The sequence below is a fragment of the Alligator mississippiensis genome, chromosome 12, assembly GCF_030867095.1.
Source record: "Alligator mississippiensis isolate rAllMis1 chromosome 12, rAllMis1, whole genome shotgun sequence".
NCBI classification, from domain to species: Eukaryota; Metazoa; Chordata; order Crocodylia; family Alligatoridae; genus Alligator; species Alligator mississippiensis.
Window position 1 is genome coordinate 51,511,942 of NC_081835.1, and position 27,304 is coordinate 51,539,245.

A 27,304-nucleotide genomic window follows, 5' to 3' on the forward strand; every position below is an offset into this window, starting at 1 on the left:
CACATGAGGAGGACAAAGTAGGGGGCCAGCAAACTAGCAACATAAGTCTGCCACAGAATATCAACATAGCTTTTCCCAGTGCCTGGCAGATTTGGTGGAGATGTCTCTGTGGTGCTGTCGGGGTGTTTGGCCTGATGCTTTGGGTTATTGGCTAAGTGTGTAATGAAGTCTACAGTATGAAACATTGAGGAAAAGGGTATGTATTGAACACCCCGCAGTTGCTTAGATGTCACCCAGCTCAGTTAGATAAAGTTGGTGGAAGAAGTCTAGTGATCAACAACTACCAGAAACTGAGTTGTTCCTTTTTTAGGAACATCCCTAATCAACACAATTTTAGACCAATCCCACAGCCAGTGAAATCCACCAACTTTGTTAGTATCAAGACTGGGCATACTGTGCCTTGTTTTCACTTACAATCTATCATTACAATGGCGTGAAGAAATAGATCACCCACAGATACAAATACTTAAAAATGCTTTGTGCCCTTTCTAGGAACTTCCCTGCTCAAGCAAAACCTGGACTCTAACCCACACCCAGTGAAATCCATTAGCAGTTTGCCCCACCAACTCTGATGGCATCAGAACCGGGCATTCCCTTCACTCTTCCAACTTACAGTCCAGCCAACTCCATCTGTGTCCATGTCACAAAACATGGTCATAGGCTTACAGACCTTAGTGTAGGTGGTGTACCAGCCTCTCAGGATCCCCTCTCTCTATAACAGTTCCTTGCTGTTCCTTACTCCTAGAGAAGATAGTGTCCTAAATACATTCTGCAGAAATAACCATGGGAATTTATATATCAAAACCATCCTATACAATCCGTTATCTAAACTCTATATAAGACTACCATAAATGAAACCCAGCCAATTTACACCAGGGTACAGTATGTCCTATACTCTCTGCAGACTTTGTAAATTGTATTCACCCATGAGGTCCTAAAGATGGATTTTAACCAGGATCATTATGGCTATTCATTAAATAACTGTTGTATGTACTAGAATCACAGGAATTGGCACATTATGCAAATTGTGATTTGCAGAGGGTACTTGGATCTGCATGCAAGATCAGACAGAACTCTTTTTTTTTTGGAAAAATTACATAATGTAATGCATAGCATGCCCCAGACCAGGCAGCAGGGTGCAGATACAAACAGGAGGACCAGGCTTCTGTGCCCATCCCAAGACGTCTCTCTATGACTTTTATTGTGGAGGGACTATAGGGAACAATTCCTTGGCCATTAGGAGAAAGCAGAATCAGAGCAGAAATCCTGTCTCCTGCTTATCCCATCTGGCTGTAGGTTTTGGGTCTTGTGCCTTGTTGGTTCAACCCTTGCTCTGCTTTGAGTCCAGACATCTCCTATTTGGCAGACTGAAATCTAAAGTGTTTCAGAGTTGAGACTGTGCTAAGATTTGAATATATAAAGCAGGAATTAAATGTCTTCCTCATGCTTGCATCATGTAAATTATTCTTTCTAATTGCACAGTATTTAACACATGTAATAGAACTGAAAGCCTTGTTTGACCATAGCAGGTAACCAGAATTTGGAGTCTTTGCTGGTTTCTATGAAGAGAAGAAATTGATGGTAGAAATAGATCATTCTTTGATGCATTCCCGTTTATTTACAAGGGAGGTACGAATTCCTATTTCCATGTTCACAGTTAGATTCCAACAACAGGAGATTATTTCTTTCCTCACAGTTCCATTTTATCCAAAATATCTCTCTAGGCATTTTCTGAGACAGTGGTGCTCAACCTATGGCTCACAGACTGGATCCAGCCCCCAAAGTAACTATATCCAGCCAACAGCACAGAAGATGAGTAGCAAATAGCTCTGCCCAGCCCATTCCCTTCCTTCAAAATGAAACTCTTCCAGACTTATGGATCTGATGAAGGTAAGATTGGTCTTTTACTTACTTTTGCATATGTCTGGCAATTTGGTACTGCTAAGCACAGTAAAGCAAGGAGGTTTTGCTGTGCAGCCCTCTCCATGGCTGGTGCTGGTATCTGTAATGGGAGCTCCATTCATCTTCTCATCAGGCTGTCCTTTGGATTGGAGTTTCAGAGCTGAGTGTTTTTTCCAGGCAATAGGAATTACAATATTGGCTCCACCTCTCAACTCTCCTTCCTTCAGTTTGCCTCTGTACTCCACATTTTGTCCCTACTGAGATCATTGTCCAGAATGTGTCTCCACTCAGACAAAGGGAAACCTCTGAAAGTTTTCAGGAAATATTTAAAATGATAGACTCTCTAGGGCTTGTGAAGGGACCTTGTTCTGGTTCTGGAGACTTATCTCTTAATGTAGACATGCCAATATGTAGGTTTGTCAGGAGCTTCCTTCCAACATTGCAAGGTCAAACACCCACAACTGGGGAACTAAATAAATTTCAGGTATAAATACATTTAATGAAGCAGATGTTGTGTAAGTAGCCATCACAATCTTTTTTATCATTTATAAAACAGCAGAGATTTCCCATTCAAACATATCACTTAACAGCTTAAAACATCAGTCTACATACAGGGTGAGTCTACATGTGCATTTACTGCACAGTAACTTACTGCACAGTAACTTACTGGCAGTAAGCAGTTTTTAGGCCAGCATCTACACGTACAGCCATTAACGCCTTAAGGCACCATAACTTGGCTTGCTGAGCGACCATGTGAGTCTGCCCTGGTCAGCACCCTGAACAGCCCCAGTCCCAGCTATATAACCTGCCTCCAGTCCAAGGGGAACAGGCTGGAGCCCAGTGCACAGGCTGGGTTTCAGCACCAGGAGCTGGGAGCAGACACAGCCCCAACCCCCCCCCCCAGGCTGAGCCAAGCAGCTCACTCTGTGGGGCAGGGAAAGCAGCATCAGGTCCTTCAGACAGACAACACAGCCCCAGGCCTGGCTGTGCTGCGCTGCCCACTTCCCCTGCAGGGAGTTGCAGGGGGACCTTTCCCTGCTGCCAGAACCACGGCTCCAGTGTCTGCAGTAGCATGCGCTGCCCTGTATGCTGGGCTCCCACCTGCTCAGCCCACATAGTGTTAAGGTGACTAATGCAATAGTAATTCTCTTACATTGCCTTAAGGGTGCAGCTGTAGATTCACCCAGTGTTACTGCACAGTAAGATGTCTACATGTGCCTTACTGCATAGTAACTAATCGGGCATAAATTTGATACATACATTAAGCAGGTATCAAATTTATGCGTAAGTGGGCATACATCGCCATAGTTCTGTGCCGTATGGGCATGAACATGTAGACACCGCCCATACTGCGCAGTAACTTAACATCAGTAACTTAACTTTAGGTTACTGCGCAGTAACTACACATGTAGATGCACCCATTGTTTCTCCTGCTTGCGGGCCTGACCCAAAATTCAATGCAACTCAATGGGCATATCCAGATAAGTCCACAGGTGCCTCTTCCGGGAAATGAAAAAATATTCCCTGCACTACAAATTTGCAGCATGGGGGCAATGAGGTCAAAAAAACCCACACAGGAAAAAAGTGGGGCAGGGCACGGGACTGGACTGTGTCCTGAGGCAACCGGAGGCTGGGTCCTCCACAGAGACACTCTGCTAGCCTGCCAGAGCATCTCTATGTTTGGCCCTCACCCTGGTGATGAAGCATGCTGCCTACCTGTCCAGAGCAGGCAGCATGCCAGCTGCAGGGAGCTGGACCCAGGCTCCTGCCAGTAAGTGCAAGGGGGACTGGACAAGGGGAGAGGGGGCCATGGGGAGGATTCCCGCCAGCCCCATCCGCTCCCCCAGCCCCCCGATGGCTGCCCCGCCTGGACCCTGAACACCCCCGATCCCTGCCCTGCCCAGATCCATGCCCCACATCCCCCAAATTAAAAAAAAAAAAAAAAAAAAAAGCCCAGCACTCACCGCAGTAGCAGCTGCCCTTGTCCCCCAGCAGCACGGGCTGGGTGACAACTGAAGCTGCACAATGCCCTGCTGACCAGAGCCCCCCACAGCCTCGGTACTGCCAGTGAGTACAACGCTTTTTTTTATTTTGGCTTTTTTTTTTTTTTAAGTGCTGGAAGGCTGAGGTCGGGTAGGGCAGCCATCAGGGATGGGGGTGCAGGCGGGGAGTGGGGCTGTGTGGGGCAGCCATTGGGGGGCTGCAGTTGCTGGCAGGGGATGGGGCCAGGTGGGGCAGCAATCCGGGGGATTGGGGGAGTAAGCAGGGGTGGAGGATGTGGCCCCTGTTGGGGGGGTTGTAGCCCCTGTGGGGGGCTATGGGCCCTGTTAGGGGGCTGTAGCCCCTGTGTGGGGGCTGTAGCCCCTGTGGGGGGCAGTCTGCGAGCTGTGCAGGGGGGCTGCACCATGTGGGGGCAGGGGACCCTCCCCTTCTGAGCAGCCCCCCTGCACAGTCCCTCTGCAATCCATCCACACCTACCCACACACCTCACAGCCCTCCACATCCCCCCACCTCCCCTCCTACCCTCCTCCTGCAAACCCCACATTCCCCCAGCATACTCCCTGTGTGTCCAGCTGTCAGACAGGATTAGACCTGCTGGCAGGAGCCGTGGCTGCTGGGGCAGCTATCCCTACATCCTGGTTAGTGAAGGGGTCACAGGGAGCTCTAACTGCTCTATGGTAAAAAAAACAAACAAACAAAAAAAAGGCAAACAGCAAAACATATAGGTATTTAAAATTAATTTATTATGACGATAGAGACACTGGTAGGCTTCCAAATTGCTTTAACACTCTAGATATATCAATAAAACATTGCCCAACTGATCTGTCTCTCACTCTCTCTCTCTCTCTCTCTCTATATATATATAGTGGTCTTTTTTTTTAATTATGGAGGAACATGGATTTCGGGGTATTTTACAGAGTGACTTTGGGATTTCTTTATCAGGGATTTTTCAGTTTTCCAATAGGGAACACCAGAATTCCTGCTAGGGAGGCCAATGGCAGGACTCAGGCAGAGGAGGCTGCTCAGAGCTTGCACCTTGGACCCAGCTGGAGGTGGCTGACCTCCTGGCCAATTGGGGTCAGGAGGATATGCTTTGACAGTTCAAAGCAGGCCACCGCACTGGGAACATCTTCCGGGTGATAGCTGCCAAGATGGCTGGGCAGGGGCACACATGGCACACCAAGGTCAACTCTGCAGCCACAGCCCACTGGCAGCTGTCCCAGAGGGGCAGATGCCTCTACTGGCTATGCAGTCCCCATCCGGGTCTGGCAGGTGCACAGCAGGTCACAGCCAGGCAGCAACCCCCACCACCAGACTGCTGCAGTGGGTAGAGGGTGCAGGGAACTCTCAGGGCTGCTTCAGCAGTCCAGCTGGCACAAAGGGTAATGTCCCCAAGTGCCAATTGGCTGGGCCCCAGAAGCTCCTAAGAGCAAGTAGCCCCAAGCTACTTGACAGGGCAGCTTTTTGTACTGCTGGGGCCAGGACAGGGCAGCTTTTTATACTGCTGGGGACAGCACAGGTGCTGGTCCTGGGCTCTAGCTCCACCTGGCTGCAGATCCAGGAGGAGCCAGGCAGGGTTATTTTGCCCCAAGTGGCACAATTTGCCCCACACCAAAGTGCATGTCCAGGCATGTGCACTGAGGCAAAAAGCCCTGGCTCAAATTTGGACTGCTTCTATTTGGGCTGCTGCAAATGCACGTGCTTGCATGTGTGCGCACGCCCAATGAAATCAAAGTAAACAGTCCCCTTGGATTATTCCCTCTTTGATAGTCATCAACAGAACTCTTCCACTGCAGCTGTCAATGGTTGTCTTCAATTCAATCATCTCTCAGAAGCACAGGAGAAGAGAATTTTGAAGTGGACCTAGAAATTTAACACTAGAGATATCCAGGCTCTGACCCCATCATGGGCATGCCCAGGTGCACAATGCATCAATGTAGGGGGAAGCAAATAAGGAATGTTTTTACCTCTTCCATCAGCAATCTGCACTGAATTGTGCTACTCAGTAAGAAACTTTGCCTGTGGTAACCTAGTTTGAAAATCCGTAGTAAAGTCATGTAGCTATGGAGAGTTAAACCAGTAAGCACTTGTTTGGCTGACTAGTTAATTAAAGGGACTAGCTGCATGAGTGAAAAAGTGCAGAAAAAAGCCTGAAGAAATTCTAAGTATGCCTTCATACTCACCTAACAGCAGAGCAAAACAGACTAAGTTCAGAAGAGATTTTCAGTCTGAAGCAAACTTCAGCCTTGACAAGTGCACCCATGGGGCGTGTCCAACTCATTTGCAGAACCACATACCGCACAGTTCGGAGTTCTCTGTGCTGCAAGGGCATGCTGCCTGAGCATGTGCTGCTCTGTTTCCTTTTGTTTTTTTCTGCTTCTTTTTTTTTTACTCCTGGACATCCAGGGTCAAAAAAGCCATGAGAAAAAAAACCCAAAGCAGCGCATGCTAGGGCTGCGTGCTCTGCTAAAAAGCAGAGCCGGGCCGCTCAGAGCCACACTGCAGCTGACAGCCAGGCTCCACCCGGCAGGATTGCCATGGCTGCAGCTCCAGGAGGCCCCAGGACCCCAGGTAAGGCTTCTGGGGACCCTCTCCTATGCCACCCAGGGCAATATGTGCATTAAAGCACGTGTGGCACGGGTATTCCCCAGGGACAAGAAGCAGCAGCGCAAAGCACGCTGCTGCTATTTATCCCCAGGGAATCAAACATCCATGCACATCTGGACACACCCATGGTCCTTAGGGACACTCATGAAAGTTAGGGAATGATATGAAAATCCTTGTCTTGATGCTTCCTATTCATAGACATTATGGCTGGAAGGGACCTTGGAAGATCATCGAGTCCAGCCCCCTGCCCCAAGGGCAGGAAGTCAGCTGGGCTCATAGGATCCCAGCAAGAAAAACATCCAGATTTCTCTTAGAGGCATTCAAAATAGGTGCTTGAACCACATCCGGCAGCAGGGTTTCCCGACCTTGGGGGCTCGGACAGTAAAGAAGATCTTCCTTGTGTCCAGCCTGAAACGGTCTTGCAGGAGTTTATAACCACTCGACCTTGTCATCTCTTGGGGTGCTCTGGTGAACAAACGTTCCCCCAGATCCTGGTGAATACCCCGTATAAACTTATAGGTGGCCATCAGATCGCCCCTGAGCCTGTGCTTTTCCAGGCTGAAGAGTCCCATAGCTCTCAGCCTCCCGTCATAAGGTCTGTTTTCCAGACCTCTGATCATGCATGTGGCTCTTCTCTGGACTCTCTCAAGCTTCTCCACATCCTTTTTGAATCGTGGAGCCCAAAACTGGACACAGTACCCCAGCTGTGGGTTCCCTGTTGGTTCTTCTAGTTCTCCCCCTGGTTCCCTCTTAATTGGAGCTGTTTTCCAAAGGATCTGTGCATAGGATACTATTTGTCTTTCCACTTTAGGAGCTGCCTTCTTTCAGAACTCCACTTTTCCAGGATCTATCACTCAAGTTTTTCTGAATTTCAGTTTGTTTGTTTTTTTTCCTGGGGAAATTTTAAACGGCAAAGTTCCTTGGGAAATCAAAAATATTGAAAATCAGACAACTCCAGTACCATGACATTCCATGGTAAAGAAGAAACCTGAAAACAACATAACTCTCTGCTTCTCCACCCTGCCTACACAGCTGTTCTTACTCTGGACACCTAGCATACCACTTCTGCAACATGCAGAGTCACCAGTGGTCCAAGCAAGAGGAATGTAGGCCTCTCCTGTATCAGGATAGCATACATTTCTTACCAGAAACACCCATCCCTTTAATAATATAAAATCATCTGCCTCTGCTCCCTCTCAATATGGAATTTCAAATTAGTCACACTCCCTAACTGTGTTTCTGTGCTGCAGTCTTCCATGTCTACTGACTGTGTTTTCTTCTTCGGCAGGTTCAATTGGGTGTTAGGAACTTTTAGGGGCTGCAATTATTTTACTTATAGCAGCTTCTTCCAAACAAAATTGTGTTTTTCTGTCCCTAGGAATCAGGAAAAGGTCTCCATACTCATCCTATTTCACACTGAGTATTTCCATCAGACTGTAGGGACAGCTCATGCTTCCGGGTACTCATGCTTCTGGGAGTATGATTCCTTCTGCACCTCCAGACATTAGCTTTCCCTTGATCTTAAGGCATCAGGGTTTTACATCCTTAAGAGTTTTTTGCAGAATCCTGCCTGAACCCCTACCACCTGGCTGGGGTCATCTGACCTCAGCGCTCTTTCCTGCCAAGGGCAAGGGGTCGGACTCAATGATCTACTGAGGCCCCTTCTGACCCAAACATCTATGAATCTTCCCTCCCCCATTCCAGACAGGACTGATGAGCTTTGGTTGGTCAAAGGTAAAGGGCACTGGCAGGTACAAGACCAATTAGGTACCATAGACTGGATTGCCTTGAGCAGCATTTTGCAAACTTTTTAAATTAACCTGTTCACCAAGGCACCCCAGGGGAAGACAAGAAACAATTGGCACAAACTGGTTGAAGATTGCTTCAGACTGGATATAAGGAAAAAAATCTTTACAAGTCGAATGCTGAGGGTCTGGAACAGACTCCCCCAGGGGTGGTACAGTCACTCACCCTGGCGATCTTCAAAAAGTGTCTTGATGCCCATCTTCCTGGGGTCATCTGACTCCAGCGGTCTTCCCTGCCCCAGTGCAGGGGGGCTCGACCTGATGATCTTGTAAGGTCCCTTCCAGTCCCTAACATCTATGAAACTTCTTGTTGGACTCAAGATATTCCACAGAAAATGCCAGCTCTTCATTTTCACTCTTCCTTTTAAAATACAGGAAAATAATAGAGCAATTATTCTGTTGCCCAAATCTGAGAAAAAACTACAACAGGTCAGAATGTTTTAAACAGTATAAACTCCTATTCAAAATCTCTGGGTTTATCTTGTGAATCATGTTTGCACATCTAACCGTGCTAACCTTGTAAGGGCCCCATGGTACCCTTAAAAGGATCTCAAGACACTCTGGCTGAGAATCACTGGCCTAAGCCTTCCTGCCAAGGAGAGAGAGCTCTTTCAGGTGATAGCTCTTTGAACCTAGGCAAAAGACAGCATAACAGTCATGAACACAGGTGCATGCAGTATTCATAAAAATAAGATAGAAATTGTTCCCATTCTTCACAAAAAATTGTAAGTATCAACAACAAAGAAAAACCCATATTGATCACTGGTGAATAGCACAAGCTGCCTATTAAAATAACTTTAACAAAATGTTACAGTTAAAAATAACCAATGTGCTGCTCAAAATATATAGCCAAAGTTTTAACTCTGCTTTAACTCCGTTTTAACTCTGCTTCCCTATCCTTCCCCAAACTCCCCTGGGGGGCTTCAGACCCTTACTTAGCTACCCTGAAATGCATGAACTGCCTTGTTATGTGAATTTATAAACACAGCAACATTAGTTTTGAAAACATCTGAGTGATGTAGGGGTCAAGCTCTGTTTTCATGTGCTTTAGGGTCATATGTTTACAGACATTTAGGCACCTAAAAGAACCTTTTAGGTGTTTAGTAAGATTTTCAAAAGTGCAAGGTACCAAACTCCCCTTGAAAGAAATGAGCCAGGACACTTTCCAATATCCTGCCAACCACGCCTCCACACCTTTAGGCAAATCTGGTTGTATGTGACTTAGAAGCACTAGTTCCATTGACTTTTAGTAGAACTTGTGCTCTTAAGTCCTGAGACATTTTTGGAAATTGCACCCTACATTCTTTACTTGAGGGATTCTCTTTTAATCCTTCTGCAGCAGTTTGAAATATCCTGAGTTGTGCCTATACCACTACTATGTCCCCAGAATTCGTGTTACCAAATGAAGGTTATTATCGGGGAAGATGGCAAAGCATCAAAGGCAACGGTTAAGTAATGACAGGACGTCATTCCCAGAAGCCCTGTATTCCAAGAATGTTGCAGCAACATGGCAGGCCAGAAGTACATGGTTGGAAATGTAGACATCTGTGTAACTTAAAAGCATGGTCTAACAGGCCAGTCACTGAACCAGAAGCAAGAGTCCTGAGTGCTATTCCTGGTTCTGCCATGAACATGCTGCATAACCTCAGGCAAACAACTTCACCCCTCAAGTTTCCCTACCATGTTTCATTGCATTGTCCTCTTAGCTTGGAAGATCCTGGAACAGAGACTGGCACTCAAATGTGTATGTACAGCACCTATCACAGCTGGGCCCTGGAGCCTGAGGTGATACCATGATGAAAATTAGTAATAGCAATATTTTCAAATAAAGATGATAAAAATCATTTATTTTTTAAGATTCTTACCTATGAGAAAAAATAGGTTGCCAGGACAACTCGTGTGGACACTCATTGTTAAAAGTAAGATGGAAGACAAATGGGTTGTTGTTACCAAGGCTAATAAACTGCTTTCCTAACCAGAACATCAAAAGCCAATTGCAATTACATTCTGGCTGCATTTTCAGAATACCTCAGTCCTAATCTGATGTTCCCTTGTGCCGGCTAACATTTCATCAGCATTTCGTACAGACAATTTAAGACTTGTTCTCATACAAAACCAACATGGTTCTGCTTGGCATTGATGGGTCAGATTCTCCAAAGAACTCAAGACCAGTTTCCTGTCATTTACAGATTTCCAACTGGTTCAGATGGGCCAGTTAAAAAGTTGTAAATAGAGAGTAACTGATTTCCAGCAAGACACCCTATGGCTGCTCTAGGAGTGACTGAGAATAGAGCCCTTTCCACTCAGATTTGCCTTCACAGATCCAGAGGAAACCATCTACCAATGCGTTTGCAGCAATCAGGGCAATCAGGGAACTGTCTATGGCATCCATGTAAGAATTTACAGTATGATTAGTCCAGTGAGGAGGCCTGGCTGTCAGAATTCCCTTCTTGCCCTGAATTCTGAAAGCCCCTTCTCATTCTTTGCCTTTTGGTGAGGTGACTGGGCGGGGAAATGGACAATAAAGAGCTTTGGACAACAGCTATGCAGCTTCTCTTCTTCCACTGGTGTAGGATAGCAGCTAGCTTGCTTCATGTCTGGATCTGAGATGTCCTGCAGAACAAGGTCCCCTGTCTCTATTTACAATCCTGCAGCCTGTTAGCAGATTGAAATAACCTCCCAGGTCACTGGAATCTCATGGAGGAGTCCTTCAACTCTCCGGGTGCGCATCATCCTTTACCACCACTCGGTATGAAATGCGTGTGAAGGAGCCAGTGAGCAGCAGAACCAAAAGGATGAGGAGTAATGACCAAACCCCATTTTCAATCCCTTTCAGAAGGATTAGCTCATCTTCAGGAATGATGTTGGTCAGATTCAGCATGTACCCAAGAGCCCAGCCAGCTGACGTATCACTGATCTAATGAAAAAAATAATGAGAGGAGGAGAGGGGGTCGGGATCATGAGACTGGTGGCATTTGAAAAGGTCTGAGTGTTCAAACAGATCACAGCAGTTGTACTCAAAGCTCAGTTAATTTGATCTAAGTCACTTTACTTCAGAAGTCTCATAAGAGTAGGCCCTGTGAGAGAAGCCCCAGCTCCTCCTTAGGTATTTAAAATGTTCTGCTTCTGGCCCTAGCCAAAGCCAAGAAGTGCAGAGAGGTTAGTTTTTAAAGATAGCTCTGAATAAAACACCTCTGTCTTTAGAGGACTCAAAATCTGAACCCAAATTTTAAAATGAACCCAAAGAGATTATATCAGATCCCCAAACATAAGTGAGTATTAGCTTCTGGGGACTTTCAACATGCAGGGAAAGTCCCTTGTTAGGACCACTTGGATTCAAACCCAGAGCAGCCAAGCCAGCAAACAGAGGTGAAGTCCATGGTTCCACCAGCTGCCTGGTCAGATACCAGCCCCATCCCAGCCTGGTCCCTCCCATGAGGATGTTAATAAGAAGTCAAGTGACCAGGAGGAACTGCGAGCCCCTGACAGGAGGTATATAAAACTCCTCCTACATCCTGTGGGACTTGTCCCAGCAACAACACTCTTGTTTGTGCCTCTGGACCTCTGCCTTGCTCATGCCTCATCCCAGCCTCATCTCAGTCCCTGCACCTGCCTTGTTTGGACCTCCTGTCTCTGATCTTCCATCTGTCCTGACCATGATACCACCTCATCCCTTGACCTGATGACTTGGATTTCCATAGATACTTGGTGTGACCCCTAGCCAGTCATTAAGTGACTGGCCACCCATGGCCTGGTTGATCCTGACACTCAGGATCTCTTAACTCAGACAAAACTGTCCAGTCAGAAAGCCATGAAGATGTCTTTTTACCTTTGTTTTTTTAAATATGTTCCAGGCTATCTGCCTTCCTCCACTAATTATGAAAGTCTTATGTCCCCCATGTTATGGTTTGTTTCAATAGATGCACAGTTGCTTGTTGGAATTTTAACCTGCTTGCTTATGATGTGTATCTAAGGCACTCCTATCTAACTCACTGAAAAGACAATTCTTACTTGAAGCATCACATTCTACATTACTGACCTGGAATGCAGTCTGGCCAGAACTGTCCAAGTCAAACTGGTATCCCATTGCATGTAGATGGTAGATGAAAGTGGATAGGGTACAGTGGTCAGCAAACATGTTTGGCCTTTCCTTGAACTTCTCATTCAGCTAATAACAAAAATTGTTGAAAAGTTAAAATATTCACAGATCACATTTTTCCTAGTCCTCTAGTATGACCAAATCTCCCCTTCCCTGCTCTGTGCTATGGTTTTTTGAACTGCTGCAATACTCAGAAATGCTTTCAGATGTCTTACATATGCTTATGGAGGAGCCAAAGGTCTTAGTAGTTGTAGCCCCAGAAGGGGTTTTGCCTACCCCATGTACACAAGTGGGTTTTCTCTCACTTACCTCTTTCTTAGACATCCCACAAAGTAAGTCAGTCGCTTGGCCCAAGTCAGTATAGGGTGCCATCTCCTTCAGGAAATTCAACATCTCAGAAATCACCTAGGTCAAGGCAAAAATAACCAATACAAATTATACCCCCTCAATCCCTCAAGTGAGGCAGATGAGTAATCATATATATGCCCTCAGAGAGCTCATTATGGAGGCCTCACATGCCAGGAATCAGTACTCTTATTAGGGCCTGCAATCTACTACATTTCATTACTTTCCCCAGAAGCATGTATTCTGAAGGTGTGACTGCAGATACTAGAGCAGATAAAAGCCCAAAATAGATTTGGAGCTCATCTAGGACCTTTCACTGTAAAGTTTTCCCCAGAACTTACTGCAGACCACTGAGAAACTGGGATACAGTGGCTACATCATCCCACTGTGGTGTTTGAACCAAAAATATTCCAACCTAAAAGTTAGTGAGTAAACCACACAGACAGATAATGTTGCAAGTTGCATTGAACCCTTGATCATATAGAGCGTCTATACACGTGCTCTGGGGAGGAAGGGAGGCACTTTAATTAGAGCGGCTCTGAGAGTCGCTCTAGTTAAAGCGCCCACAGTACCACAAGTATTCAGCGTCCCATGCTTCCAAATGGCAGCGGGGGGGCATGCTTTAACTAAAGCTCATTTGGCAGGCTTTAGGTAAAGCATCCTCACCACCATTTGGGAATGCAGGGACACTTAATACATGTGACACAGAGGCTGCTAGAGTGGTCTAATTAGCATGCTCCAGCAGACTCGGTTAATTGAGTGTGCTAATTAGCGCACATCAGAGAAGAGGTCTGTCACATATATAGGTGCCCTTAGATCCTAGAGGACTTGTGAAGCAGCAGGCTGTCACTGTTTTGAATATCACTAGGTGCAGACAGAAATGGATCACCTGATCTGGCCAAACCTCATTCTGTGACCAAGTACAAGTGCATGGCTGCAGAGCACTGTAAAAAGGCCCACTCCTGCCACAATCTGAACCTTCATCACATGAAAACACTCCAAAACAGAGCACCTTCAGTAACTGACTGCAGTTCAGCCCTGCTCTGGTGCTGTCTTCAGAATGGGAGTGTGGAAAGGGATCAAAAGGAGTTTAGTCTGAGTTTTTTTCAGCCTCTGCTGGAGGATGAAGCGGGTGGATTAGAGTCCCTCCCTGAGGTGGGGGGGCACTCAAATCCACCCACCCCACCCTCCAGCATCCCCTGGGAAACCCCCAGAATGAGCTTCTTCTGCTCCCTTTCCCCCCTCTCATTCTGGAAACAGCACCAGGGCTGGGAGCAAGGAGGGACATTGCTATGGGGAGAGCAGCTGCAGGCTCACGGCTGCTATAAACAGCGGCTTGATTCCCCAACGTCTGAGACCCAACAGCGAATGTCTGTTGGGTCCATGGGATTGTTGTAATTCATGGTGCTTCCTGCAAAACACCATGAATTAAAATGGGGAGCTACTTTTCCTTCTGAGCCTATTGTGGTAACACAATTCAGATTCTTTGGCCACTTCTGCAGATCCCTACCCCTTTAGCTCAAAGAAAATTTGTGACCATTATTAGTTTCATGGTTCTAGCATATGGTTGAAGAGGTCTTGTTCCGTCCAATAGAATAAGGCTATCTAACTGGCAGTCCATGAGGAGTTAATGTGTTGCCCCCTGGCCTCCTACCTGACTGACCACTGCCCCCATTATCTCTTTGGCAGCTACTGAAGTTGGGGCCTCTAAGTTCCTCACCTCCATCAGTTTTTGTTTCCTGCATCCTCCCTAGGGAGTGAGATGACGCAGCCTGTGGCACTGGGGGAGCCTATGACATGGTGCAGCAGTGTGGCAGAGGGGATGCCCACATGTATGGTGTAGGAGGGTACAGCCCAGTGGCCCATGGCTCACAATAATGCAGTCTCGCTAGTGTAGCTTGCACAGCATGCAGCCCTTGGCCATTTACAAGCTGAACAGCCATGCAATAGAGGAAGAAAGTAGTGCTGCATTTACATATAGCCAGACCAATTCTGATTAATTCCAGCAGAGAATGCACATACACACTTACTAATTTTACTATATTTCTCAGCTTGTCACCTGGGTGCATCTCTTACGAGACTCCTGCTTAAAGCATACACTAATATAAATGAGAACCTACCAGAAATTTAGTTCCATGTGGAGGGCAATCTGAAAAGCTGCAGAAGGAGGACGAATTGAACAACTTTCCCACAAGTCTCCTGCAGGCAGAAGAATTACTGGAGCCAGTGATGTGAAACGTGTCCTCGTGGGCAGGTACGCTTAAAGGTCCGTCACTGACAGTGCAGGGGTCAGCATGCACAGAATGAAGCAGAACTTTGCGGGAGTAGGAAAGAGGCCAGCAGGGGTTAGATGCATTTCTTGCATAGCCCTGGTCCTAGAGGGACAGGTATACAGAGAATGAGGGATTAGAGTCTGTAACAAGAAGGCAAATGGCAACAAAACTTAGAACACTTTGGCTTCAGCAAACCAGGTTTATCATAGAGACAGGTAGATTTCAAAAGGTTCTTACAAACTGAGTACAGAACCATTTAGCTGCCCTAAACTGTTTTAACCTGTGCCAAGTTGGGACTTAAACCCACATGGTGCTGAATGCTCTCACTCTGGCTTCAGCGGGGTGTGCCAGTGTTTGCCACCCTCCAGGCTGGAAACTGAGAAAAAAATGCCCCTTCTAGGATTTCAGCTCCTTCTTGTTTCTTGCCAAGCCAGAAATACAGCTTTTCTCACAATACTTTGATCTTCTCTTCCATCCCAAAGCAGGGAAGCAGAGGCATGAGAAAGTTAAAAGAGTTGAATAAGTCATACACATTTTCAGGATTGAAGAGCAGGCTTTTTCAGTTTGAGTTTGCAGTAAATGTTCCATTCTTATTTCATAGCATTACAGAAAATTAGGGGTGGAAGGGATCTCAGGAGGTCACCTAGTCCAACCCGCCTTCTCAAAGCAGTTCATCCCCAACTTTTTCATCCGTGTCAGTTCAGTCCTTTCACATACAGGTGAAGTTACATATTACAATTAGACCATACTAAATCTGTGGAAGGTTAAGTAATGTTAAAGTTACAATGTGCTTGAGCAGTTGTACGTTAAGGATTGTTTCTTGTGTGCAAAGCTCTAAGTTGTCACTAGAGGGCAGGGGTATGACCAGCAGCCAGGACACCTGGGGCATTTATACATATGATTGCACTGTAGCTTCAGGTGCTTTTAAAAGCATCCACGCTGTGTCGCATGCAGTTGTATAAGAGCCAAAATGTGCATCAGCACTGAGAAAATGGCAGTGGTGTGCTTTTGAACTAAAACACATCAAAGGAGTTTTCGTTCAGAAGCACACCACCACCATTTTCTCCACGCTGATGTTCATTTTGCCACTGGTACAACCACACATGATGCAGTGCAGTGTGCAATTAATTGAATCTGCTCTGACACGCTGGATCTCCAGCATGTTGCAGATCAAAAATGTATGTGCATAAATGCCCTGGGCTCTATCCCTTGGACGTGAGTGAGGGCTAGGAAATGCTGCATCCTGGGCTGCTGGAGAACTGTATATTACTCATTTTATCTTCTGAAGCAGACTGAAGTTACTCAGTTCAAGCATACCTACTGCTAACTACTTGTTACAGACATGTTCCTTGCTTGTACTAAGGGAGTATCAACGTTACAGGGTGTCTGAGCTGACTTCAGTGACCTAACTTTATTGCTTTTTAGTTATACTCATTTAATGTGACAGGTTTGAAGCAGTCATGAAGTAGGTGGGCACCACCCTGGCAGACACTCACTTGTACAACTTTCAAAAGCAGCCTCTTAAGGACCTGGTCCCTGCCATAGCACAGAAAGCTATGGGTGTTGACCTTGTATGTGTGCCCATACAGCTGTAGCATCACCTCCTTCTCAGGATCTTGGCTTTCTCCTTTCAACATGAAAGTCATCTGTAAGGAGTCTCTTCTTAGGGTCATGACTCCTACTGTTCCTTTTCTGGAATGGATCCAGTGTCCTGTCCATGCATACTAGACCAAAGGGAATCGGAGAGGAAGGTTTTAAAAACAGAGATCCTCCTAACCCTGAGAAGCAGAGAAGAGCCCCAACTTGTACCAACCTGAGCAAGAGCTGCTTCTTCTGCAGCCCCTGCCGTTCTTCTGCAACATCAAGTTCTCCCCCATCCAAGTCCCCATTGCAAACTATTGCTTTTCTCTTTGGATGAAACCTCCCACCCTTTGAGGCTGCTTCTGCATTGCACCTGTCCAAACAGACAGGCCTGTGTGAAATCCAGAGCTACACTGCACATCACATGAAATCGGCTTTCTAGTGGAATACAGCCCTTTAGACAATAACTGAACATCTAGGAGTTTAATCTTTATACAGATTTGTGATTCTGAATCAGGCAAAGCAGAACTATTGAGCGCTGCCAACTTGTGGAGGAAACAGAACCAGGCAGCCAGGGAAGTATAAACAAGACTCATTTATAGTCTCAAGACAGTTTTGCATATGGAGCAGATCTCAAGAATTTGAGTGGAATGGTTGGTAAAGAACAAGAGAAAGGGTGTACAGACTACAGACTGGGGCTGGATTTTGAAAGAGACCTGGATCACTTTTTGTCAAGAACTTAACAAATTCTTGACAAAAAGTTCTCTCTGAAATAATGGGAAGCAGTGGGGCCCAGGGGATAAAGCACTGGACTGAGACTGAGGAAAGCTGGGTTTTATTTCTGACCCTTCCACTGGCTGCTGGGGTGACCTTAGGTAAGTTAGTTCACCTCTGCTTCCCCTCCTGGAAAATGGGGATAATGATGCTGCTCTCACTTGTAAAGTGCTTTGATCTGCCTAGCACTTTATTAAAGCTAGACACCATTCTGAAATGATGTATTTGGTGGATATTATTCAACCAACCACACATCCAAAACGTGGCTCAGCCATAACTGAATTTAAACCATTCCTAAGTGTACTGTTTTAAGCCACTGTCAGGAGCTCTGGTGGGTCCAAACCATCAAGGTTAGTTCACCGACCTTCATTCTATCTCTGTTTGATTATGAGAGACTTCCAGTCACTTCTGCACTCCATTATGCTGACACAACTCAGCGTTATGACCCCTTTACCTTGATGAAGTTCTCCAGGAGATAGTTAACAGCAGCCCACAGGAACACCCCTTCCTTTTGACTGGATAGTATTTTTACCCCCTGGAAGTCAAAGGGGTATGACTTCAGTGTGGAGGTCACAGCAGCTAGAAGAGCATCAGAGAGCACAGGGTTGGTGAGACTGAGTGAAGAGGAAAGAAGCATGTTAGTGAATAAGGAGCCCCAGGAACAATGTCAAATGGCAACTGCATCAGTGCTCCTGATACGATGCCTACTTTGAGAACTACCACAACAAGATGTAGTTGTAATGTTGCACTAACTAGCTGCACCAATTACTAGCACAGTCATGCTGCCTAACAAGTACATACAGACTGTGGAAGCAAAAACTAAGGTCTCAGGGTGATTTCACTGTTTAGGCCCCTAGCCTGGAATTTGGGTGAAACAGGCTTAGCCCCCCTGCTCCACAGCAGGTTGCCTGTGTGACCATAGGTAAATCATTTCAGGTGGTTATGCTCCAGTTCCTCCTCTGTTGAAGTAGCAAACCAGCACTGCCCTTCCTTCTCGGGGTGTTGTGAGGATAAATACCATAAATACTGAGGTGCTCAGCTAACATGGAAACCAGTAATGGAAGCCACATAAGTTCCTGGGATACAGTGGATATTCATGCTACAGCTTGCAGCATTCTGGCAAGTATCCCTGGTACATATCCATGCGTTACAGAAAGACATGGTTAATACCAGCTAAATTACCTACCCTGCACACATTTCATCTCCCAAAAATGCAGGCTTCCTCATCAGCATAAACAGTAAGGAAGACTGTAAATTAGCTGGTAGCACAAATAAGGATGCTTGTCCCTGTGACAGTGTCATGATGGACATGTGACAAAAATTCTCTTTTGCATGGCTTAATGGCATCAGACATTACATGTCCCTGAGTTTTGTGGGTTTAAAATGAGTTTGCATCGTTGCAAACTTCCCAATGTAGTTTAGTTCGCAATGTTGCCGTTAGTCAGCTCGCCCCAGCCACAGGGGAGGCGGGCAGGCTCCACGGGGAAAAAACTTTCAGGCCTCTCAGTGTTTCTGCCTTCAGCAGGCTCCTGCACCTGGGGCCACCTGGGATTGGCCTGGCTTGCCCCTGAGGCAGCACAGGAAAGCGGCATGAGGGCAGCTGGGTTTGCTGGTGGCCAGAGAAGGCGGTGGGGACAGTGCAGAGGGTGCTGGAAGCCTAGGTGGGCTGCTAGCTGGCTGGGTGCTGCCCCAGCTTGGAGGCGCCTGATCCAGCATTTCCCTGAGCCTGCCCAGGCTTCCAGCACCCTATGCACCATTCCTGTCACCTTCTCCAGCTGTCAGCAAACACTGCCACCCTCCTGCCACCTCCCCACGCTGCACCAGGGGCAAGCCAGACTGTTCCCAGGCAGCCCCAGGCATCCTGCTGGCCACAGGAGCCTGTTGAAGGCAGACGCAGGAAGGGGCCCACTCTTTTTTCTTTTTGGTGGAGCCTGCCCGCCTCTCCCATGGCCAGGAGGTGAGCTGACAGATCACTGGCCCAGATTAGGTGGGAGAGGTGCTGCGGAAGAGGCAGCCAGGCTTCCCCGAGGTGGTGGGGGGAATGTGGGGGGGGAAGGATCAGGCTGCTTGCCACTTGTGCCTTCAGCAGACACCTGCAGCTGCCAGGACAATCACTTATATACAGTGATAGAAATTGAAATGGAGAGGTTTCAGTTAAAAACTCAATTTAGGGGGCATAGACAGTAACCCAATGGACCAAACCCCTGTCATATGTACAACCACCCTAAGGCTTTTTGTCTTTTCTGCTGGCCAAGCTTACCTGTTCAGTATAGTCAAAGATGAACCATTATTATAGAACAGAGAGTAGAAGACAATGTTATATAGTTTATAAATGTGAGCAATTGAAACCTCCACTCACTTAAGCAGCCTCATACTAGCAGTTGCTCCCAGGTAGACAGGGGTTTGGCTGTGCTGTTGCTCTGGAATTGCCTCCATTGCTTGTTTCAGGCATGCCTTTAGGCTGTTTCCAGCTTCTTGAGGGCATGTTGAGTAGTCAGAGATTCCAGGGCCTATGGTAAATGCAGGAAAGAAACTCAAGAAATATTACTACAGAATGAACTGATGGAGGGGGTCAGGAGCCTCTAGACACAGAGGCCACATCCACACATGCAGGCATGTGCGATTTGTGGCACCACAAACCGCATGCATTTCACATTAAATTAATAATTTGCTACAGAGATTTCCCAGTAGCAAAAAAGCTGAAATAGTGCAAAGCACACTGAAATAGCATGTGCCAAGACAAGCACGGAGCCCCCACACTGAGATATGTGAAGACAGGGGAGCAGCAAGCCCAGGGCTGCCTGCTCCCTCATCTTAGAACCATAGAAAATGAGAGTTGGAAGGGACCTCAGGAGGTCATGTAGTCCAACGCCCTGCTCAAAGCAGGACCATCCCCAGCTAGATCATCCCAGCCAGCACTTTGTCGAGTTGGGCCTTAAATCCTCCAAGGATGGAGATTCCACCATCTCTCTGGGTAATCTGTTCCAGTGCTTCACCACCATCCTAGCAAGAAAGCTTTTCCTAATATCCAGCCTGAACGTCCCTTGCTGCAATGTTCACAGCTGGCTGGGGTGCAGTGTCCCTCAGTGCAGAGGCTCCACAGTGCACAGAGATGGGAGGAGGTGTGCCCTGGGCTGCCTGCTCCCCTGTCTCCACTTGCTGCTGTCTGGCTGGAGTACAGGGTACCTCAGCACAACAGCTGCCTGCTGGCTAGCCCCGCACAGCACATGGAGCCCAGTCAAAGCAGCATGCCAGGAGCTGGGAGGAGCTGGGCATGGGCAGTTTGGGACAATAATGTGTCCCACAACAAAGTGCATGTGCAGAGGCTTGTGCTTCAGCACAAAGTAGCGGAACAAATTTGTGCTGCTACTATTTGTGCTGCTGCAAGCATACACCCTTGTACATCTGGACACGGCCAGAGACATTTCACCTTTAAGACGCCTCTAAAGATATGACCAAAGCTGTACATCAAATATTACACCAGGTTGAACCATTATCCTGCCTGCAGAAATGTTCAACCATGATGCTTCAGCACAGGGAGATAAAAATGAATGTGAATAAATATGACACAGCAAATTTAGGCCAAGAACTGCAAAGCTACTTCTACCAAGCTACACTATATCAGCCCTAAAAGCTCTGGCTTAGAGATCTGAGGTTATCGCAACCCACAGGGACATGACTGAGTGTCTCTGCTCTCAAGAAAGAGACAAAGACACAGACATAGCAGGCTAAGCCAGGACTCATGTGTCTGCTCCCTTCTCAAACCACTTCCTCATGTGTAGAGGAAGGTTTCTAGAAGTCACTGTGGCTGCCAGCAGCAGTTGTACAGGAAGGCTCTGCTCAGAGCCCAGAAGTGTCCTATGCACGCACAGTGATTTTTTTCTTAAAATATTTTTAAAACAAATTACTTTGAAAATAAACAGCTAAAACAGTGATTCTCAGCCACAGTGCTATGAGATCCTTTTAATGGTGCCATGGGGTGCTGCACAATATTAGCAGTGTTAGGTGTGCAAATACCGACACGTGATTCATAAAAAAAAAAACCAATCCCAGAGATTTTAAATAGGAATCCATAGTCTGAAAAACATTTCTGATCTGCTGTGGTCTTTCTGAGATGTTTGCAACAGAAGAATTGGTCTGTTATTTTTCTGTAGTCAAAAAAACCAAGTGAAAACTAGGAGCTGGCATTTTATCAGGGGTGCAGGAATCTAACTACAAGTGCCTTGAATCTAACAAGGTTGAGAACCGATGAACTAGAAAAATCTCTTACAACAAACATTTGTGTTTACTCTACATGTAAAAACAGTAACCACCGGGGATCCGGGTTTTCCGTTCACCACGGAAAAATGCAGAAAAACCTGTGTTTTTTCCTTTAAAGAAGAAAAACACAGGAAATGGTGGATTTTCCCTTGAAGGCTGGCAGAGTTCCAGCCTGCAAGGGGCTAGAGGGAGTTGGAGGAAGGCAGTCACGTGTATGTGGGAGGGCGGGAGTTGGGCAGGGCTAGGGCTGGGGCTGCTGCCTAGCATGGGGCCACGTGCAGCCACAGGGCACTGCTGGGGAGTGAGACAAGGCCATGGCTGGGTCATCCAGGGGGCTGCTTCCCTGGCACTGCACACACTCCGGGGGAGGCATGGAAGGAACATGCCCCCCAGATTTGTGCACAGGGTGGGTGCGGGCTGCTTGCTGTGGGCTCAGGGCTCCCTTCCCTGCTGCCCTACCGCCAGGGCCTTCATAACCCAGTGGGCAGGACCCAGCATAGCAGAGCAGGGCAGAGGAGGGAAGCTATGTGCTGCTGCCTTGAGCCCCGTACCACCATGGCATGGCGCCTCCTGCCCTCCCAGCAGCAGCAAGGGTAGCAGCACAGCATTGTGTCCCTTGCTGCTGCTGGTTAGGCAGGGGGCTCCTAACCATGGAGGTGCGGAGCTCCCAGCAGCACCATAAGCCTCCCTGCCTGGCTTCATTCTGTCCTGCCACACAAAGCGAATAGGGGAAGCTCTGATTTTTCCATGATAAAAATCCCAAAATCAAATGCCAAAATATATAGGTATTTAGAATTTCTTTTATTATAATGATTGAAGCAATGGTAGGGTTCCAAAGTGCTTTAAAATTGTAAATATATCAATAAAACATTGTGTTCAACTGCTATATAGTGGCATTTCATTTAAATAACAGATTTGGGGTATTTTAATCAGAAAATTTGTAGTTTTTTATCAGAGAATTTACAATTTTTAAACAGAAAACCAGGATCCCTGATAACCACAGATGCATTCTTTGTCATGTAATAATGTACAGTGTTTACAGTTATACAGGACTAGCCCATTGCTATCGGGTATCCAATTTAATAGCTCTTGAACTTGGTTTGATTATGACCCAGTTTAAGAAATCATGCCTTTAAATACAAGTAGGTGTTTAAAACTTAAACCCAGACTTTCATGAATACTAATGATTTTATGTACGTGTAAGTGTTTTCCTAAATAAGTACCTGTACACCATGCTTGTGGCTGCTTATTTATGTATTTGCTAGGCTTAAACATATACGGTAGTTATTACCCTTTCTCTTTCAGGCTTCAGTAGGATGTGTCCTGGAGATCAGATCCTGCCTCAGTCATTATTGTTCATTAAGGATGTCATCGGATGACAAAACACTGGTAGGAACCCAATGATATTCCCATAATTTCAGAATAGACTATTAAATGTAGGAGCAGAAGGAAAGAATGTAGCACTGGGTGAAAGCTATTTGCAGTGGTAATTGTGGGAAGATTTTAAAGTTAGAATTTAACCAATAATCTTTAGACCCACATATTGGCTCTTGAGAAAATAAATAGATTAAGCTATATTTTCTCCAATTTTCCTTTGCTACAGAGTGCCAATGTTAGATCCATTTTTTTGGTCTCTAATATACATGCCAATATTGGATTTAAGTGACCTTTGTTCAGTTTCCTTGAAGTTTGATTTAAAAAAAAAATCTGTCTTAGGTTTACTCTGCCTAGGCTTGAAGATAGTAACAACAAATGCATTCTTAGTCATGAAATAACATACAGTGTTTAGAGTTATAGTTTTATATCAAATGTTTCACTGTTTGAAAAGGGGAATAAGAAATTAGGCTTATAATGAAAGCTTAGGATATGCTTATGTCGCAACTCAAGGTATGACTGCAGTTTATGCAGACATGTGGCCATAGCAGCACAGAGCTCAGTCCTGGAACCCACAAGTCCTTCCTACCAGCTGCATTACTAAACTAGCAGGGTACAGTCACACTTCCTCTTGCTCCCTTTCTCTGGCCTAATTAAGTTTTTTTCTGCACAGCTTCAAAGGAAGAGTAAAGAACACTACCACCCTGGAGCAGCTGAGACCCTGGTAGTGAGGACACTCTCCAGAGAAGTGGAAGGTGTGTGTTTGTACCCCCTCAGAGAGAGGAAGGAACTGAACCCAGGTCTCCCACATCATGAGTAAATGCCCTGAGCTATTGCATCAAAAGCACTATCTCCCCCCTGGTTATTTTAAAAGAAAGGAGCAAACTCCAGTCCAAAAGGGTTTAAATGCCTAATTCCAGGAGAGGAGTCAGGGCTATGAATCCCAAGTAGAATTAGCTATGGAAGCCCTGAAGGGGGCATGGCATGCCTCTTCCTCAGCATTTCATTTTGGCCATCTTAGGTTGTCTCCACTTAACGTGCCAGGTGTTCTGAAGCCCCTAACTTTCCTCAGGTACAGAAGTTTAGGGGCCTAACTATGGACTTTGGATTTCACTCTGCTCCTCCTCCTTCTCAGTTTTCCATGTAAGACAACCCAAGAGTGCACCGCCACATGTGCTGAGAGTGCTGCTCTGTGCCTGTTCATCCAGCACCCCTCCCCTGGAGAACCACAATAGTGTGAGAGGTGTTCAGATTTTCCCAGCATTCACTGGTACAAATGCAGCCAATAACATGCAAAAGCTCTAAGCTAGTGACAGGCTGTGGCTGACTAGATGGTTAGAAAAGTTGCTGGGTGAGCATTATCGATGCTAGATGTAACTAGGGCTGCTACGAACTGCTTACTACCATAATTGTAATGTTGACACATCTAACCACAGTTCACCACTTAGGAGTGTGAGCTGCGGGTGACAGGCAGAGCTCTTTCCTCTCTTTGCTGAATTAAACATAAGGGAGGACAAGGGTTTGACATCTTTGCTGCTACAATAGGATAACTAGAAGCAGTTTTCTTCAGGTATCGAGATAACACTGAGGAAGCTTCTTTACAGTGAAGAAGGCTAGACATGGGATTTTGATTTCTGCAAGAGTTGATCTTGCAGAAAGCAGTTTTCAGAATTAAAAGCTTTTAAAATATATATGTAAGTCCCACTGTGATTAGTTCTGCTTCTGCTGTCGTCCATTATTGTTCCACTGGGAAATGCCTTAGGAAGGAGAGTTGGTATGTTTGGCTGTGCCACTAATTCATTGTTAGAACTTCAACTGTGAGATCTTCTTGGTGCCTCCATTTCATCATCTGTAAGGTGGAAGTAAAAACACTCACCTCTAGTTGCTCAGAGATCCTCAAGTGAAGGGTGATAGCTACCCATGTATAAAGACCACTCAGAAAGATTGGGCTGCCGAGTCTTCAGTATCATCAGCAACCTGACCTTTAACTATATAGGATGCTTGACTCAAGAAGCTTGCAAAGAAATGTCTTTAAAACAAGTTTCCTTAGTTTCCATCCACCCAGTGCCAGAAATAAATGACATCCACTCAGTAGCAGCAAATCAGCTATCTTACCTTGCACAGTACAGGTGCTGTGTTCACTGACCACCCCAGTGTTATTCTCCTTCTTGGCTGACCACTGGTATATGAAAAGGGTAGTGTGGGATGGCCCAGCATCCAGAACAATGCCATACTGAAAAAAACCCACAAGATCATACATAGATATTCTCCTGTTGCACACATGTTCACACTCTTGTTATTACACGTTTGTGCTACATTGCACAAGTACTCAGTATGGCCAGCTGCAAGAGTAACGCCCTGTGATTATTCTCTTAGATGGTGCCTGCTGTGATGGAGTGGCTCTCTGCTACTCTAACCCTTTCTTTGTTTTTTTTAGTGTTATTCCTTTCTCATCTTCATCTCATCAAGATCTTACAAGTCACCTACCCCATGAATAGGTCCAGCCACCTACCTGCTGGTCAGAGCATCGAGGCCAGACAAATTAAACTTACCAGACTTTGTTTCATCAAGCATTCCCCATAAACATTTGTAAACTCAGGTTTATAACCAGGCTAGAAACTTTCTTTAAATTAAAATGTTGATTCTGCAAAAGTTGGTGGCACATCTGTAGAGGAATCGCCTCACTCATTATGCACAAGTAGATTGGTGGCACATCTGTAGAGGAATCTTCTCACTCATTATGCACAAGTAGATTTTTCAAATCCTGCCTAATGAACAAGGGCCAGGCTAATCACAGAAAGTAACTTCGTGCTGGGTACCCACTCAGACAGTTGCTTTCAGCATGAATTCAATGGTTGACGGGGCAGGGCTGTGTTTTCAGGGCACCATATAACACTTAGCTGTCTGCAAAGTGCTGGAGGAAGTGGGAAATGAAAGAGGAAAGCAAGAAATACAACTGGCTGCTTTATGAGTAATGGGCAAGATAGCCCTGTGCCAAAAATATAACATGACAATTATTACTGCACCACAATGTTGCATATACTAAAAATGTCTAGGCACAATCTGGCAATGCTGCCTGTTGACAGTGGGAGCCCCATTTAAAGTCTGTAATAAGGATTTGTAAGAACATGTGAGCTGCTGCACAACAGAGAAAACTAGATGAACCAATTGCACAAAGTGCAATTCAGCACCTAATTCCTACTAAGTTACAATGGGCATGAACTTCCACAAAGACCTATGAAAATGTCCTTTAGCTCTTCTTACAAGAACCAAACCTGAGCCCTGAAAATGCATTCACTATTATGTAGTTGCTAAATGGATGAAGCACTATTTGGCCTACAGCTTGGTTGCCCAGGTGGACACCTAAATCACATTCTTTTGTTTGTTTCGCAGTTGGACAGCTACACCTTTTAGGAGAATAGCAAATCATTTTGGTCAAGTGCAAGTTCTTCTCTTAGTCTGCAAATGCAGGAATTTGTGCAATAAAAAGATATGCCCTAATTATCCAAGCTGACAAACTTCCTTATACTAACGGTTATCAAACACAAATAAAAAGGGTGCATGCTCATGGTCAAACTGAATGATCGTATGGTCAAAAACATTGTTTTGTGTTATTTGAACATCTCGCCTGTGGGTTGCAACCAAGGACAGACCTAGCAGCAAATATTTTCATGCAGTGTCCCAACTTGAAAAGTTTTGCAAACACCAGGCGGTTTTCAGTAATTAATATTTTGCAAAAATGACCTTTGCTGATACTGGGCTTTGCTGCAACTGCTAGCTGCCTCAGGTTAGAGGAAGTACTATGTACCAAGCTTTGACTTATGTCCCTTTAGAGGGGAAGGAACAATGCTTGATTAATTTACTATTGAGGTAGTTTACTTAATAGTACAGTATTTAACAATGAGACAACAAGGTACTTGTTAAGGACCTAGACAAAATACTCCAACTAAAGCCTCAGCAAAAAGATAGGCTCCCTTCATTAAGGCAAAAAGATTAGTGTTCTGTGCACATTAATGCCACCATTAACACCAGAAGCCCTTGCAAGCCTTATGCCTGGCTAAACCCAACTCAGGCACAGTGCACCTTACCTTGCTCCCAGGGGGGATCTTGACAATTTTAGTAGAGACACAAAGCAGCAGGATCCCAGTTAGCCCGGCTACAATAACTAGGCAAGGGGGAAGAAGTTCACGCCAAGACATTAGGCTCCTTCTCCTGCATCTGCTGAGTTAAAAAAGGAAGCTGTGAATTAGCAAAGCAGCAAGTGCAGAGTCTGTCTCTAAAGC

The 27,304-nt window shown here is 45.9% G+C and overlaps 1 protein-coding gene and 1 long non-coding RNA gene across 4 annotated transcripts; one reads left to right on the top strand and one right to left on the bottom strand.

The window, feature by feature from the left end:
- Window positions 1-654: 654 nt before the first annotated feature.
- Window positions 655-24,639, top strand: LOC109280270 (uncharacterized). Its single transcript, XR_002086517.2, has 4 exons — window positions 655-1,629; window positions 1,725-1,890; window positions 22,953-23,036; window positions 23,695-24,639. It is a non-coding gene; the product is annotated as an uncharacterized LOC109280270 (long non-coding RNA).
- Window positions 10,142-27,304, bottom strand: LOC102572316 (ectonucleoside triphosphate diphosphohydrolase 2). 3 transcript variants are annotated; one of them, XM_019475963.2, is made up of 9 exons: window positions 27,110-27,304; window positions 25,137-25,254; window positions 19,747-19,897; window positions 17,842-18,001; window positions 16,634-16,756; window positions 14,880-15,134; window positions 12,724-12,819; window positions 12,355-12,483; window positions 10,142-11,232 (listed from the first exon to the last, which is right to left on the bottom strand). In XM_019475963.2, the coding sequence occupies exons 1-9, from the start codon at window positions 27,218-27,220 to the stop codon at window positions 11,026-11,028; spliced, it is 1,350 nt and encodes a 449-aa protein (XP_019331508.2). In that variant the 5' UTR covers window positions 27,221-27,304; the 3' UTR covers window positions 10,142-11,025. The 3 variants fall into 3 exon arrangements, with proteins under 3 accessions (XP_019331508.2, XP_019331507.2, XP_019331509.2); XM_019475962.2 differs by having other exon boundaries at window positions 16,529-16,756; XM_019475964.2 differs by lacking the exon at window positions 16,634-16,756.